At 50.3% G+C, this 14,342-nt stretch overlaps 1 protein-coding gene across 1 annotated transcript; it reads left to right on the top strand.

Annotated features, from left to right (window-relative positions):
* Positions 1–596: 596 nt before the first annotated feature.
* On the top strand, positions 597–14,268 carry cep85 (centrosomal protein 85). Its single transcript, XM_064331372.1, has 14 exons — positions 597–745; positions 3,082–3,151; positions 3,550–3,681; positions 5,921–6,555; positions 6,636–6,760; positions 6,963–7,080; positions 7,917–8,102; positions 8,218–8,370; positions 8,576–8,730; positions 10,669–10,786; positions 11,153–11,203; positions 11,331–11,438; positions 11,859–12,084; positions 12,449–14,268. The coding sequence occupies exons 2-14, from the start codon at positions 3,097–3,099 to the stop codon at positions 12,607–12,609; spliced, it is 2,223 nt and encodes a 740-aa protein (XP_064187442.1). The 5' UTR covers positions 597–745; positions 3,082–3,096; the 3' UTR covers positions 12,610–14,268.
* Positions 14,269–14,342: the final 74 nt, after the last annotated feature.

The following is a 14,342-nucleotide window of genomic DNA, read 5'->3' as shown; positions in this document are numbered from 1 at the left end:
ACTTAATGTTCCTTTTAGCAATCACAAACCATTTCTTCTCTCGTGTAATGGAATAAAACAACCTTATATTACATTACTTTTATTTGACAGACGCTTTTATCCAAAGCAACATACAATAAGTGCACTAAATTTAAGTATGACAAGTAGCCTACATTCGGATTTCCGTCTTTATTGGAAATAACAGCCCGTAACCCCTATGTATAAAATGATACATTTCTCCGTCGTTATTAACAATAACTTAATTTGTTTGTCAAGAAAGGTTAAACCCGTCAGGAATTGCGGGATTGAGTTTAACCAGTGGAATGCGCATGTGCCGTGAGCACCCGTTTGGGTTTAAAGATGTTCATGCCTCTAAAGAGCAAAAATGAATCACAGAGTGGGTTAAATCCACTGTGTAGTAAAGCAACGACCAAATGTGGTCACAGAAAACCACATTCGCCGCACACATTCACTAATAATATATACGTAATAAACCAATACAAAGTTTAATGAAGGAACTGGTTCCACAATGACAACACTTTGTCCAATAGATAGACAGGAAACAAACTCGGCGGGGAGATTGACAGGTCTAGTGGGCGGTGCTTAGAAGAATGTGAGTGGGACGGTTAGAAAATCTGTTTGATAAAGAGTGGGAGTCAATGTGCTGGTGAAGTTACAAGCTTGCGCACGTTCGTTGCTAAGCAATGTAATGTTTTTTGGGGTTATCTTTTATTAGTACTGCTGATACCTCACATACCGTTAAAAGGTAAGACTGTTTTCTCACACTTTGAGCTGTACTTGTTACACTGCTGGCTAAATAGCTGTCTACCTCTACTGTCAAATGTGGCAAAGATTAACACAAGCTAGCTACCGTTAGCTATCCAAAAGTGTGTGTGTAGTCTGTGTGTGTTTTGTTCGGGGCTAACATTAACTGGACAGGTATCTGACCTGCTACACTCCAAATCAGTGTTGCGTTTTAGTGCAGATTTTGTTTTAAGGTCTTAGTAAAGTAGTTCTGTATCTAGTTAACTACTTAAATTGGTTATCAAAGTTGCCAATGTTGTGATTATGTAGCCCCGCCATTGCTAGCTAATTTCAAAGTTGGTAACTAGCAAGCCAGTAGCTAGCTAGTTAACCAGAACCAGGTGGAAATGTAAATTCAGCAAATGGCAAAACGCTAATGACTAGCTACAGAAAGATAACAACGTTATAGCTAACTTAGTCCAGGGTCTCCGATTTGAATACAGCGAGCGGGTTAACATAGGTGTTTCACAGATCGCATAACTAGCTGGCTATCTAGCTAAGTTAGTTGTAGTTGCCTAGAAAGCTAAAAACAGAAGCTTAACCTGGTTGTTGTTGAAACTCTAGATAGTAAACTTTTGCTAGCGTCAGTTGTTTTCACAGTAATTGCCAAATAGTCGAAGACATTTTGAAGTTGGCTACATTTGTCAAGTGGTGCTAAAGCTAACAGTTAACAGCTAACAGTTACTCCTTAACTTAGCCTGATTGACAAAGCTTTAGTCTAAAGCAATGGCTAAGTAACGGAAGGTCCGTATATCTTTAAAGTATAACTTATTGTACGCAACATTACGAGCCAGCTATCAGCCTGCTAATGTTGCAGGAGGGTTACTAGTCTTATAGCGTTAACAGAGAGGCGATTGGATTAGACAGGACTAAATTTAACGAGTTCTGTTAAGGGGAAAAATCTCGAGGTTTTGTACTCTCTAAGGACTCCCTCAGGCCGGTGATTAGTGATCGGCTGGATCATCTCGAGGGTCGCACACCCCAGCGTTGTTGTAGGTAATCTGGTGGTGATCCAAATCTGAACTCGAATATCGTAGTGATCTGGACAACCCCCGGCCACCACAAAAAATAAATAAAATAAAATCTATGATAACTACAAGACTGATTCGAGTATCCATGGTGTAGAGTGTAAGGTGGGCTGCATAGGTCTGCTATAATGGGGAATTGATTATGGGGCGCAGGTGCACCTGTGCCTGTAATGGCTGGTGTGCGGCTATATTCAGTCATATGACCAGCTGGCCGCTGATTGCTGGTGGAGTGTGTGGCACATTCAGCTCAACATGTGCAGGGCTTTCATTTTCACATTATAACAGGCCTCTCACACACTCCAGCTATGCAGCCGCTCTTATGCAATGAACAGCCAGCCCTGCAGCACGCATGCACCCGCGTGCACGCACACAGACATGCACACGCATGCACACACACACACAGGCACTCACACGCACACGCGCATACACATATACCCACATGAAAACATGTATGCACACTTGCACACACACACAAACACACGCCTACACACAAATGCATGCATATGCACACTCATACATATATGGACACACACACACTAAGATGTATGCTCACAGCTATGTGAGTTTAGTGAGTTTAGTCTGGGGGACCTTAGCAGGGGGTGGGGTGTAGTGCAGGACGCTACAGTGTTTTGCTGCTGTTTACATGGCAGCTGTTCCCCTGTTATTTCAGTCGGGCTGTGGAAGGGACGGCCAGAGGAAACGGCCTCCTTTGATTGACTGGTGTTGAGTGACCTGGTCTTTCCACTGTGGAAGGTGGTGAACACACACAGGCCCGCAGTGAATGAGTCCCTTACATAACAGCTCACAGCTGGGGGGGGGGGGGGTGGTGCTGGGGATGCAGTCTGCGTTCTTACAATAATAAAAAAAAAGTGTTTTGCTGCACCTGGATTGTCAAATTTGATTTTGTTTTCTGTAAATTAAGAGGAACCTTTGTAACTTTAGAGAAGCTTCTGAAACCTCAGTGAGGAGCCTGGGAAAATCATACCAGTGCCAGTGATGCCTCCACAGCAATGAAAAGACTCTGATCAAGTGCTGCTCAAACACAGGAAAATGTGACGCATTGTTAATTCACAACAATGGCATGACTTACTTAATTGAGACTGAATTGGCCGATCTCCTTTGTGTGTGTGTGTGTGCGCGTTTGTGTGTGTTTTTGGGGTTTGCGTGCGTGCGTGCGTGTGTGTGTGTGTGTGTGTGCGCGTGTGTGCGTGCGTGTGCGTGCGTGTGCGTGCGTGTGTGTGCGTGTGTGTGTGGGGTTTGTGTTTTGCAGGCACCTGTGTCTGATATGACCGCCTCTCAGGGCCCCCAGGACTGGATCTCCCAGCAGGCTAAGCTCTCAGGTGGGGCTGTCCCCCCCCTCACTGTGGACATGAATGAGAATATCACACCTGTATGACTGAGATTGGACCAGTGTGTGTGTGTGTGTGTGTGTGTTAGTGTGTAACGTAGGTGTGTGTTAGGTGTTAGTGTGTAACAGAGGTGTGTGTGTGTGTACGTACGTACATGTGTGTAATGTTGGTCTGTATTAGTGTGTGTGTTAATGTGTAACAGAGGTGTGTATTAGTGTGTGTGTGTGTGTTAGTGTGTAACGAAGGTGTGTATTAGTGTGTGTGTGTGTATGTAGTGTGTAACGGAGGTGTGTATTAGGTGTGTGTGTGTCTGTGTGTGTGTTAGTGTGTAATGGAGGTGTGTATTAGTGTGTGTGTGAGAGAGTGTGTAACGGAGGTGTGTATTCCAGGGTACCGGGCTGTGGGCTCTGAGATGGACTGGCAGACTCCAGCTCTCTCAGAGAAGTTCCAGAGCCGTTGTGGGCGGCGGCCTGACAGTGTGGATACAGGGCTGGGCTCCGCCCACTCAGACAGCACAGAGGGTAAATATGGTCACGCGCACACACACACATCCTCTGTTACCAACAACATAACACACTTACTGTAGAGAGTCATTAGCTTAGGAGCAGTTGTTTTGGGGCAGTAGTAGAGTGTGTGTGCTTAGGGGTGTATGTATGTGTGTTCTCACTCGCTGCTGTCAGTATGAAGCAGCTGGTTTGGCTGTACAGCCAGGCCTCTGGAATGTTCCGTGTCCAGCAGTCCTGACCTGCTTGTGCTTGTGGAATTTCGCTCGTGTTGCGTTGCAGTGCAGGTGGATGAGAACATTCCTTTAATGCACTTTAACACACTTTAACCCTTTCTGCTCTGGGCACTAATAGCTGCTGCATCATGTCCAAGACTCGCAGGAGCCTGTAGCGCCCGAGGAAAGACATGCAAACAAGCTAACGTGGGTCAGCTTTGGTTCCTCGCACTTGAGGCTTCAAGCAGCATGTTGAATGTTAAAAGTACATTCGCAGGGCATTGGTATATGGTAGTGTTAACAGGGCATTGGTATATGTTCGTGCAAGCAGTGTGTTGGTATATGTTAGTGTTAGCGCGGCATTGGTATATGGTAGTGCTAGCAGGGCATTGGTATATGTTAATGTTAGCAGGGCATTGATATATGGTAGTGTTAGCAGGGCATTGGTATATGTTAGTGTTAGGAGGGCATTGGTTTATGGTAGTGCTAGCAGGGCATTAGTATATGGTAGTGTTAGCAGGGCATTGGTATATGTTAGTGTTAGCAGGGCATTGGTATATGTTAGTGTTAGGAGGGCATTGGTTTATGGTAGTGCTAGCAGGGCATTGGTATGTATAGCTTTGGTGGCACCTTAGTGTCCTTTTGCATTAAGGGAGTTGGAACTGCCACGTCGTGTTCAGTTGTGGATTGTTTTTTATTTGCTTGGGTTTCCAGATGGAACATAATCCAGAAAGCATTTACCTGTAGGCACCTTTTGTTCCTAGGTTGGTGCTTCTGAGTTCGAACTTGTGGCAGACGGGGAGTTTTTGGTGATTAAGAAGGTAGATGCCAAAATAAGAGCGTGTAAATCAAGGCCCTTGGTAACCTGAGAGGTGTTATAAATAGCACTAACCTTTCTGCCTGTGTGTTTACACTTGCAGTGGGCTAAAGGGAACTAGCGCCACTGCTGCCTCACTAGCGCCACTGCTGCATCGCTAAAGGGGGTTAGCGCCTCTGCTGCTTCACTAGCGCCCCTGCTGCCTCGCTAAAGGGGACTAGCACCCCTGCTGCCTCGCTAAAGGGGGTTAACGCCCCTGCTGCCTCGTTAAAGGGGACTAGCACCCCTGCTGCCTCGCTAAAGGGGACTAGCACCCCTGCTGCATTGCTAAAAGGGACTAGCGCCACTGCTGCCTCGCTAAAGGAGGTTAGCGCTCCTGCTGCCTCGCTAAAGGAGGCTAGTGCCCCTGCTGCATCGCCATAGGGGGTTAGCGCCCCTGCTGCCTTATAAAAGGAGGCTAGCGCCCCTGCTGCCTTATAAAAGGAGGCTAGCGCCCCTGCTGCCTCGCTAAAGGGGGCTAGCTCCCCTGCTGCCTCGCTAAAGCAGGTTAGCGCTACTGCTGCCTCGCTAAAGGAGGCTAGCGCCCCTGCTGCCTCGCTAAAGGAGGCTAGCGCCACTGCTGCCTCGCTAAAGGGGGCTAGCGCCCCTGCTGCCTCGCTAAAGGAGGCTAGCGCCACTGCTGCCTCGCTAAAGGAGGCTAGCGCCACTGCTGCCTCGCTAATGGAGGCTAGCGCTACTGCTGCCTCGCTAAAGGAGGCTAGTGCTACTGCTGCCTCGCTAAAGGGGGCTAGCGCCCCTGCTGCCTCGCTAAAGGAGGCTAGTGCTACTGCTGCCTCGCTAAAGGGGGCTAGCGCCACTGCTGCCTCGCTAAAGGGGGCTAGCGCTACTGCTGCCTCGCTAAAGGGGGCTAGTGCTACTGCTGCCTCGCTAAAGGGGGCTAGCGCCCCTGCTGCCTCGCTAAAGGGGGCTAGCGCCACTGCTGCCTCGCTAAAGGGGGCTAGCGCCCCTGCTGCCTCGCTAAAGGAGGCTAGCGCTACTGCTGCCTCGCTAAAGGGAACAGCAGAGAGCTTCCCAGCGTGGGGCGAAATGTATATGTATGTGAGTGTGTGTGTGTGTGAGTGAATGAATGTGTGTGTGAGTGAATGTGTATGTGTGATTGTGAGTGTGTGTGTGTGTTGTACTACAGTTGTCTGTATAAAGGTGCCCCTCCCCTTTATTTTTGTAGATTTTTGCTGTTCCAGCGGCAGCCCTTCCTTCCAGCCAATCCGCAGTCAGATCTCCATCCCCACTGCCCATGTCATGCCCTCCACGTCAGGCCCCGTCCCCTGCAGGCCCCCCCCACGGCCTGCAGATGAGCCCCCGCCTCCGGCTGATGCCCGTGGCAGCTCCAAGCCCCCCTCCCTCCCCAAATCTGCCTCCTCCCCCAACCTGGAGGCTCAGGAGCGGGGCCGGGGGGCGGGGGACTGTCTGAGCCGCTACCGCAGCCTGGTGAATGGGCTGGACCACTCGCTGCTGCCCCCTGCTGATGGCCTGGGGTTCGACATGCCGGCCATGGAGCCCACGCTGAACCAGTCGGCCTTGCTGCACTCTTTCTGCCCTGACCCTCGGGCACAGCTGCACCTGACCGGCCTGTCCGACACTGACTCTGCCTACAAGGCCCTGCCTGAGGCAGCCACGCCCAACGCCCCGCCCAACACCACACCCGACGCGTTTGGCCTGAGGCCTGCTGGCTCCCCTGGCCTGGCCCCGCCCCAGGCCCCGCCCGCTCACTCCTGGCTGAGGGAGCCGCAGGGCGGCGCTGGGTTCGACCCGCGCTGGCAACAGCTGGAAAAGCTCCGCCTGCAGGTGGAGCAGATGCAGGTGAGTCGGTGTGCGTTTTGTGCTGTATTACTCAGCAGCAGACAGTGGACTACATTACCCAGCATCCTTTCTTTGCGTAGCTTCTGACTACAGGGCAGTACTCCTCTCTGTACCCGCCAACCCTGCCACCAGAGGGCGGAGCATGGGACACTGTTGTCAAGGCCAGCGAGAGCCTGCTGAAGGAGAAGGAGCTTGTCATTGACAGGTATTAGTACCACCCCGTAAAGCTTTTAAGAGTGGTACAATGGAAGTTGGACTGGCAGTCTGCCTGAGTGTGTGTGTTTGTTTGTGTATATGTATGCAGTGTTTATGCGTGTTTATGCACAGAGGTGTTGCTCTTATGCAGTGATGCGTGTGTATTCGCAGTCATATTTCTCATATATGCAGTGATGTGTGTGTATGTGCAGGCAGAAGCAGCAGATGGCGCAGCTGGAGCAGCGGCTGCGTGAGAGTGAGATGCAGGTGCACGGGGCCCTGCTGGGGCGTGGAGCACCCTACCCTGACGTCTGTCTGCTTCGACTGCAGGTGACATACAGACACGAACTCTGTACTCGGTACAGACTACACACACATACTCTCACACACACACACAGTGTGGCCTGTAGCTTTGCTGGGAGGAGACAGGGTCTCTCCTGGCCTGTAGCTTTGCTGGTAGGAGGTGGGGTCGCTGCTGACCTGTAGCTTTGCTGGTAGGAGGCGGGGTCGCTGCTGACCTGTAGCTTTGCTGGTAGGAGGCAGGGTCGCTGCTGACCGGTAGCTTTGCTGGTAGGAGGCAGGGTCGCTGCTGACCGGTAGCTTTGCTGGTAGGAAGCAGGGTCTCTCCTGACCTGTAGCTCTACTGGTAGGAGGCGGGGTTACTCATGACCTGTAGCTTTGCTAGTAGGAGGTGGGGTTACTCCTGACGTGTAGCTATGCTGGTTGGAGGCAGGGTCTCTCCTGACCTGTAGCTTTGCTGGTAGGGGGTGGGGTCTCTCCTGGCCTGTAGCTTTGCTGATAAGAGGTGGGGTCGCTGCTGACCTGTAGCTTTGCTGGTAGGAGGCGGGGTCGCTGCTGACCTGTAACTTTGCTGGTAGGAGGCGGTCGCTGCTGACCTGTACTTTGCTGGTAGGAGGCGGGTCCTGCGACCTGTAGCTTTGCTGTAGGAGCGAGTCGCGGACCTGTAGCTTGCTGGTAGGGAGGGTGCTGCTGACCTGTAGCTTTGCTGGTAGGAGCAGGGTTCTCCTGACCTGTAGCTTTGCTGGTAGGAGGTGGGGTCGCTGCTGACCTGTAGCTTTGCTGGTAGGGGGTGGGGTTACTCCTGACCTGTAGCTTTGCTGGTAGGAGGCGGGGGTCGCTGCTGACCTGTAGCTTTGCTGCTGCAGGAGGCTCAGCGGGAGAATGCCTTCCTGCGGGCGCAGTTTGTCGAGCGCACAGACGGTCTGGCCCAGGAGAAGGCGGAAGCAGAACGGAGGCTGGCGGCGGAGGAGGCGGAGTCACGCAGACTGAGTGACGTGCTGCAGGAGGCGGGGCTGAAGCACAGCGAGGAGATGAAGAAGCAAGAAGAGCGGGTGTGTGTGTGTGTGTGTGAGTGTGTGTGTGTGCGCGTGTGTGCGTACGTGCGTGCGTACGTGTGTGTGTTTTATGCATGCAGATCTGCAGTATATATGTGTGTGATGGTTGCAGATCCGCAGCAGGGACAAGCACATCAGCAGTCTGAAGAAGAAGTGTCAGAAGGAGAGCGAGGAGAGCCGGGAGAAGCAGCAGCGCATCGAGACGCTGGAGCGCTACCTAGGCGACCTGCCCACCTTGGAGGACTACCAGACGCAGAGCAAGCAGGTCTGCTTCTCCTTGGCCCCCCACCAGGGGGAGCCACACACAGCTGCAGAGAGATGAGTGTTATGGTGTGCTGCACTAGCACCTGCACACACAGCTTTGTGGAGATGCTGTTTCAGCTACTTTTTACATGAGGGATATTATTTTTTTAACAGTATATTTATGAACAAACACCGCAGAAGTCAAGCGTGTGTGTATGTGTGTGCAGCTGGAGCAGGCGCAGCAGCAGGTGACTCAGCTGCAGGCTCGGGGGGCGGAGCTGGAGGCGGAGCTGGGAGAGGCCAGAGCTTCTGCCCTGGAGAGAGACGCTCAGCTGGAGCAGCACAGACTGAGAGAGAGAGACCTGCTCTCCACCGTGACCAGGTATTACACACACAGACACACACACAGACACACACACAGACTGAGAGAGAGAGACCTGCTCTCCACCATGACCAGGTATTACACACACACACACACACACACACACACACACACACACAGACTGAGAGAGAGAAACCTGCTCTCCACCGTGACCAGGTATTACACACACACACAGACTGAGAGAGAGAGACCTGCTCTCCACCGTGACCAGGTATTACGCACACACCCACACCCACACGCACACGCACACACCCACACACACACGCACACAGACTGAGAGAGAGAGACCTGCTCTCCACCGTGACCAGGTATTACACACACACACACACACACACACACACACAGACTGAGAGAGAGAGACCTGCTCTCCACCGTGACCAGGTATTACACACACACACACACACACAGACTGAGAGAGAGAGACCTGCTCTCCACCGTGACCAGGTATTACACACACACACACACACACACACACACACAGACTGAGAGAGAGAGACCTGCTCTCCACCGTGACCAGGTATTACACACACACACACACACACACACACACACACACACACACACACACAGACTGAGAGAGAGAGACCTGCTCTCCACCGTGACCAGGTATTACACACGCACACGCACACACACGCACACACACACACACACACAGACTGAGAGAGAGAGACCTGCTCTCCACTGTGACCAGGTATTACACACACACACACAGACGCGCACACGCACGCACGCAGACTGAGAGAGAAACCTGCTCGTCACCTGGTATTGTGTGTATACTTTACGTAACGTGTCTGTGTGTGTGTATGCTGCATGTAATGTGTGTGTGTGTAAAGCTTATGTAACATGCATGTGTGTACTGTATGTAACGTGTGTGCATGTAACATGCAAGTGTATTCTGTATGTAATGTATGTAACGTGTGTGTGTACACTGTAACGTGTTTGTGTATACTGTATGTACTGTATGTAAAGTGTGTGTATAATGAATGTACTGTATGTAACGTGTGTGTGTGTATACTGTATGTAACGTGTGTGTATACTGTATGTACTGTGTAACGTGTGTACGTGTAGTATGTAACGTGTGTGTGTACTGTATGTAACGTGTGTGTAGTATGTAATGTGTGTCTGTACTGTATGTAACGTGTGTGTGTAGTATGTAACGTGTGTGTAATATGTAACGTGTGTGTAGTATGTAATGTGTGTTTGTGTGCTGTATGTAACGTGTGTGTACTGTATGTAACGTGTGTGTAGTATGTAATGTGTGTCTGTACTGTATGTAACGTATGTGTAGTATGTAACGTGTGTGTGTACTGTATGTAACGTGTGTGTACTGTATGTAACGTGTGTTTGTAGTATGTAACGTGTGTGTGTGTGTACTGTATGTAGTGTGTGTGTGTGTACTGTATGTAATGTGTGTGTGTGTACTGTATGTAGTGTGTGTGTGTGTGTGTGTGTACTGTATGTGACGTGTGTGTGTAGTATGTAATGTGTGTACTGTATGTAAACTGTGTGTACACTGTAACGTGTGTGTAGTATGTAATGTGTGTCTGTACTGTATGTAACGTGTGTGTGTAGTATGTAACGTGTGTGTGTGTGTAGTATGTAACGTGTGTACTGTATGTAATGTGTGTGTGTGTGTGTGTGTGTAGTATGTAATGTGTGTGTACTGTATGTAATGTGTGTGTGTGTGTGTGTGTAGTATGTAATGTGTGTGTGTAGTATGTAATGTGTGTCTACTGTATGTAATGTGTGTGTGTGTGTGTAGTATGTAACGTGTGTGTACTGTATGTAATGTGTGTGTGTGTGTGTGTAGTATGTAACGTGTGTATGTAGTATGTAATGTGTGTATGTACTGTATGTAACGTGTGTGTGTGTGTGTGTGTGTGTGTAGTATGTAACGTGTGTGTGTGTGTGTAGTATGTAACGTGTGTGTGGCGCTAGCCTGCAGGAGCGGGTGCAGGAGGGGCTGGAGGACGGGGTCCGGCTGCCCTCTCTGGATGTGGAGAAACTGCAGGAGGAGAACAGCAGCCTGAGGGAGGAGCTTCAGAGGCAGAGAAAGGTGCACATCTACACATCTGTATCTACACACATCTACACATCTGTATCTACACGCGAATACATCTGTATCTACACACATCTACACATCTGTATTTACACACCCACACACCTGCATCTACACACATCTACACACCTGTATCTACACGCCAATACACCTGTATCTACACACATCTATACACCTGTACCTACACGCTAATACACCTGTATCTACACACTCACATACCTGTATCTACACACATCTACACACTCTTACAGCTGTATCTACACCTGTAGTGCCCTCCCCTAACACACACTCATATATGCTTGTACATACAAACACACAGTTGCTGAGGTCAAATCCATATAGCATGTTTATTTTCTGTTACAGATCATTGAGAAGCAGCAGAAGGTGATGGATCAGATGAGAACACAGATTGGGGTACAGTGCGTTATTTCATTTGTACTGATTGGTGTGTGTGTGTGAGTTGAGTGAGTGTGTGTGCATATATATAATGTGTGTGTGTGTGTATGTGTGTGTGCGTGCGTGTGTGTGTGTGTGTGTGCAGGCGCTCCATGCTCAGGCCCTGCAGGAGGAGGGAGGAGTCCAGGCTCTGAGGGAGGAGCTCTGTGGGAAGGAGCAGGACCTGCTGCAGCTGCGCAGAGCTGTGAAGGAGGTGAGCGGGAAAGTGGGCGGAGTTTAATGGAGGTGAGCGGGAAACTGGGCGGGGTTTAACGGAGGTGAGCGGGAAACTGGGCGGGGTTTAACGGAGGTGAGCGCGAAACTGGGCGGGGTTTAACGGAGGTGAGCGGGAAAATGGGCAGAGTTTAAAGGAGGTGAGAGGGGAAATGGGCGGGGTTTAAAAGCGGTGGGCGGGATTTAAAGGAGGGGAGCGGGAACAGCTTCTTTCAGAGGACATTATCTTGAATAAAATAGAAATGTAGGGTAAATTTCCATTTTGTTGCCTGAAAGGTCCTGGGGGGGTGTCCAAACCAGGAGAAAAGCTGGGGGCATATGTGTCTGTATTTTTTTTTAAAGTTAGATTTTTGATTTGCTACATTTTGCGTGTGTGTGTGTGTGTGTGTGTGTGTTGCAGCTCTCTGCTCAGAACCAGGAGCTGATGGAGGGGAAGTTGACCCTGCAGGAGCGTTTGGCGGGGTCTGTCTCTGGGCTGCCCCCCGCCCCGGCCGTAACCCAGCTGACGCAGCGTCTCCATGGCGAGCTGTCGGCCTGCCTGGGGGACCTGCGTTCCCTGTGCAACGTCCTGACCCAGCGAGCTCAAGGCCGGGACCCCAACCTGTCCCTGCTGCTGGGGATCACCTGTAAGGGCCCGCACTACATACTACACACTACACAGTACCTGCTACGTACTGCACGCTACATATAACACAGTACATGCTACACGCTACATGCTACGCACTACACACTACATGCTACATACTACACGCTACACAGCACATGCTACATACTGCACACTACATACTACACACTACACAGTACACATTACACAGTACATGCTACACACTGCACACTACACAGTACACACTATACTCTATACTCTACACACTACATACTACACACTACACGCTTCACACTGCGCACACGCGTGTGTAACAGCCAGTGGCCTAGCTTTTTTTGGTGAGAGTTAATGGTATCCAAGGTAACGGGTGTGTGTTCCGCCCACAGCCCCGCCCCCGGTGGCAGAGGGGCGTGATGATTGGCCGGAGGAGACTCTGGACAGGAAGCTGCTGGAGGTGCAGCAGCTGCGGCGGGACGTGGAGGAGCTGCGGACCAGCGTGTCGGACCGCTACGCCCAGGACATGGGGGACAACTGCACCACGCAGTGACAGGCGGGGCTGGGTGTGGGCGGGGCAGGGCGGGGCACACTGGGGGGCCACGCAGCAGTGTGGAGGCTTGGGGAAGTGCCTGTCCCGTGGGCCCTTCAGAGGAACCCGCCCCGCCCCCTCTGCTGAAAACCACACCCTCATCTCATCTCAGCACTAACCTCCCGCATGTGTGCAGTGTTGTAACGGTAAAGAAGACTTTGGTGTAGCAGCTGATATATTAGTTGGTCCAATCAGTTCACATATTTTTGTTGATGGGTGTGGCCTCAACACTAAGTATTTATTTACACATAGACTGTAGCCAGGGCAACAGTACACAGTATGACAGCAGTACAGCATGAATATGCTCTTTTGTTTACGTCTTCCTTTGAATAACGGACTCTACCACATTCTCCCATAACCCTGGGCAAGCCTGTTCCTGTAGAGGACACCTGTATTTTTACTGAAGACACACCTGTTTCTGCCTGGATACTCCCATTTCTGCTGTGGACACGCCCATTTCTGCCCTGGACGCACCCATTTCTGGCCAGGACACGCCCATTTATGCCATGGACATGCCCATTTATGCCATGGACACACCCATTTCTGCCCAGAACATGCCCATTTATGCCGTGGACATGCCTGTTTCTACTCTGGGCACACCTGTCTTCAGCCCTACCCAGTCTGGCTGTACATGCCTCTTACTCAGAGAGACCACACTGGGAGGCCTGGAAACACGTGGTCTCTTTGAGCTTTCTTAGTTTGCCTTTCATACAGTATATTTGCATTTTTGGTGGATTATAGCTAACCTAGCTGAGCCTTTCATTGTATCTTTAAAAAAGGGTTTGGATGCGAGTCGACATGAACAGCCTTCCTCTTAAATAAAAACCCCACAATTTTACTGTATAGATGTTGTGACGTGTGTGGATGTGAGGTGTGCAGATGTGAGGTTTGTAGATGTGAGGTGTGTAGAGGCTGCAATATTTGTGTCAGAATGGTGAAGAATACTAACTAATACTAATGGTGCAGTGCCCTGTGCTGTGGCACCCCTGCAGGTTTGGGGGTGCAGCGTAACAGAAACATGCTGATCCTGTCCAAACTAAGGGATCGCAGCACTGAGCTCCAAACTGCCTGAGTTTGCCCAGACAGTGGCCTCTGCTTATCCGGCCTGAACCCTGTTTACTACCCCCCCCCCTTTCCCCACTAAACCCTGTCTGCTACCCCCCCTTTCCCCCCTGTACTCTGCACAGCCCCCCCCCCCTTTTGCTGCTTGCCATTTTTGACTGACCAGCATCTCTCTTAAACATCTGTAATGGAACACTAAGTACTGACCAGCAGAATCACGTGCGGGGATTGTACACGCTGTACAGTGTTTATGAGACTGTGGTTACGGGCTCATTTTTATGTGCTGTTGGTATTTGTGTGTCAGTCAAATAATGCATTAAGCCTTCAAGGAACCCTTTCAGACTGTAACGATGTCCAAGTGCCTGTGATTGCAGACTGATGCTCTGACTGAGCGACTGCGTCTGGTTTCTTTTGCAAGACCGCTGAAGACAACCAAACCAGCCTGCTTTCATAACATTATTTTTTTGTCAAAAATGAAGATGTTTATATTTGAAAATTGGTTATTTTTAGACCCATGTTGAATTTGTATTTTTTAGAAATAAAGTTTGTTTTCAGTAAGTGCCTGGGATGGCTGTTCTTGAATGACTGCATTTCCATAGTTTTACTTTATATGTAGCCGATGGCCTATGCAT

This window comes from Anguilla rostrata, chromosome 1 (genome assembly GCF_018555375.3).
Source record: "Anguilla rostrata isolate EN2019 chromosome 1, ASM1855537v3, whole genome shotgun sequence".
NCBI lineage: Eukaryota > Metazoa > Chordata > Actinopteri > Anguilliformes > Anguillidae > Anguilla > Anguilla rostrata.
Note: the sequence above shows the minus strand (reverse complement) of the source record. Positions and strands in the feature narration are given on the sequence as shown.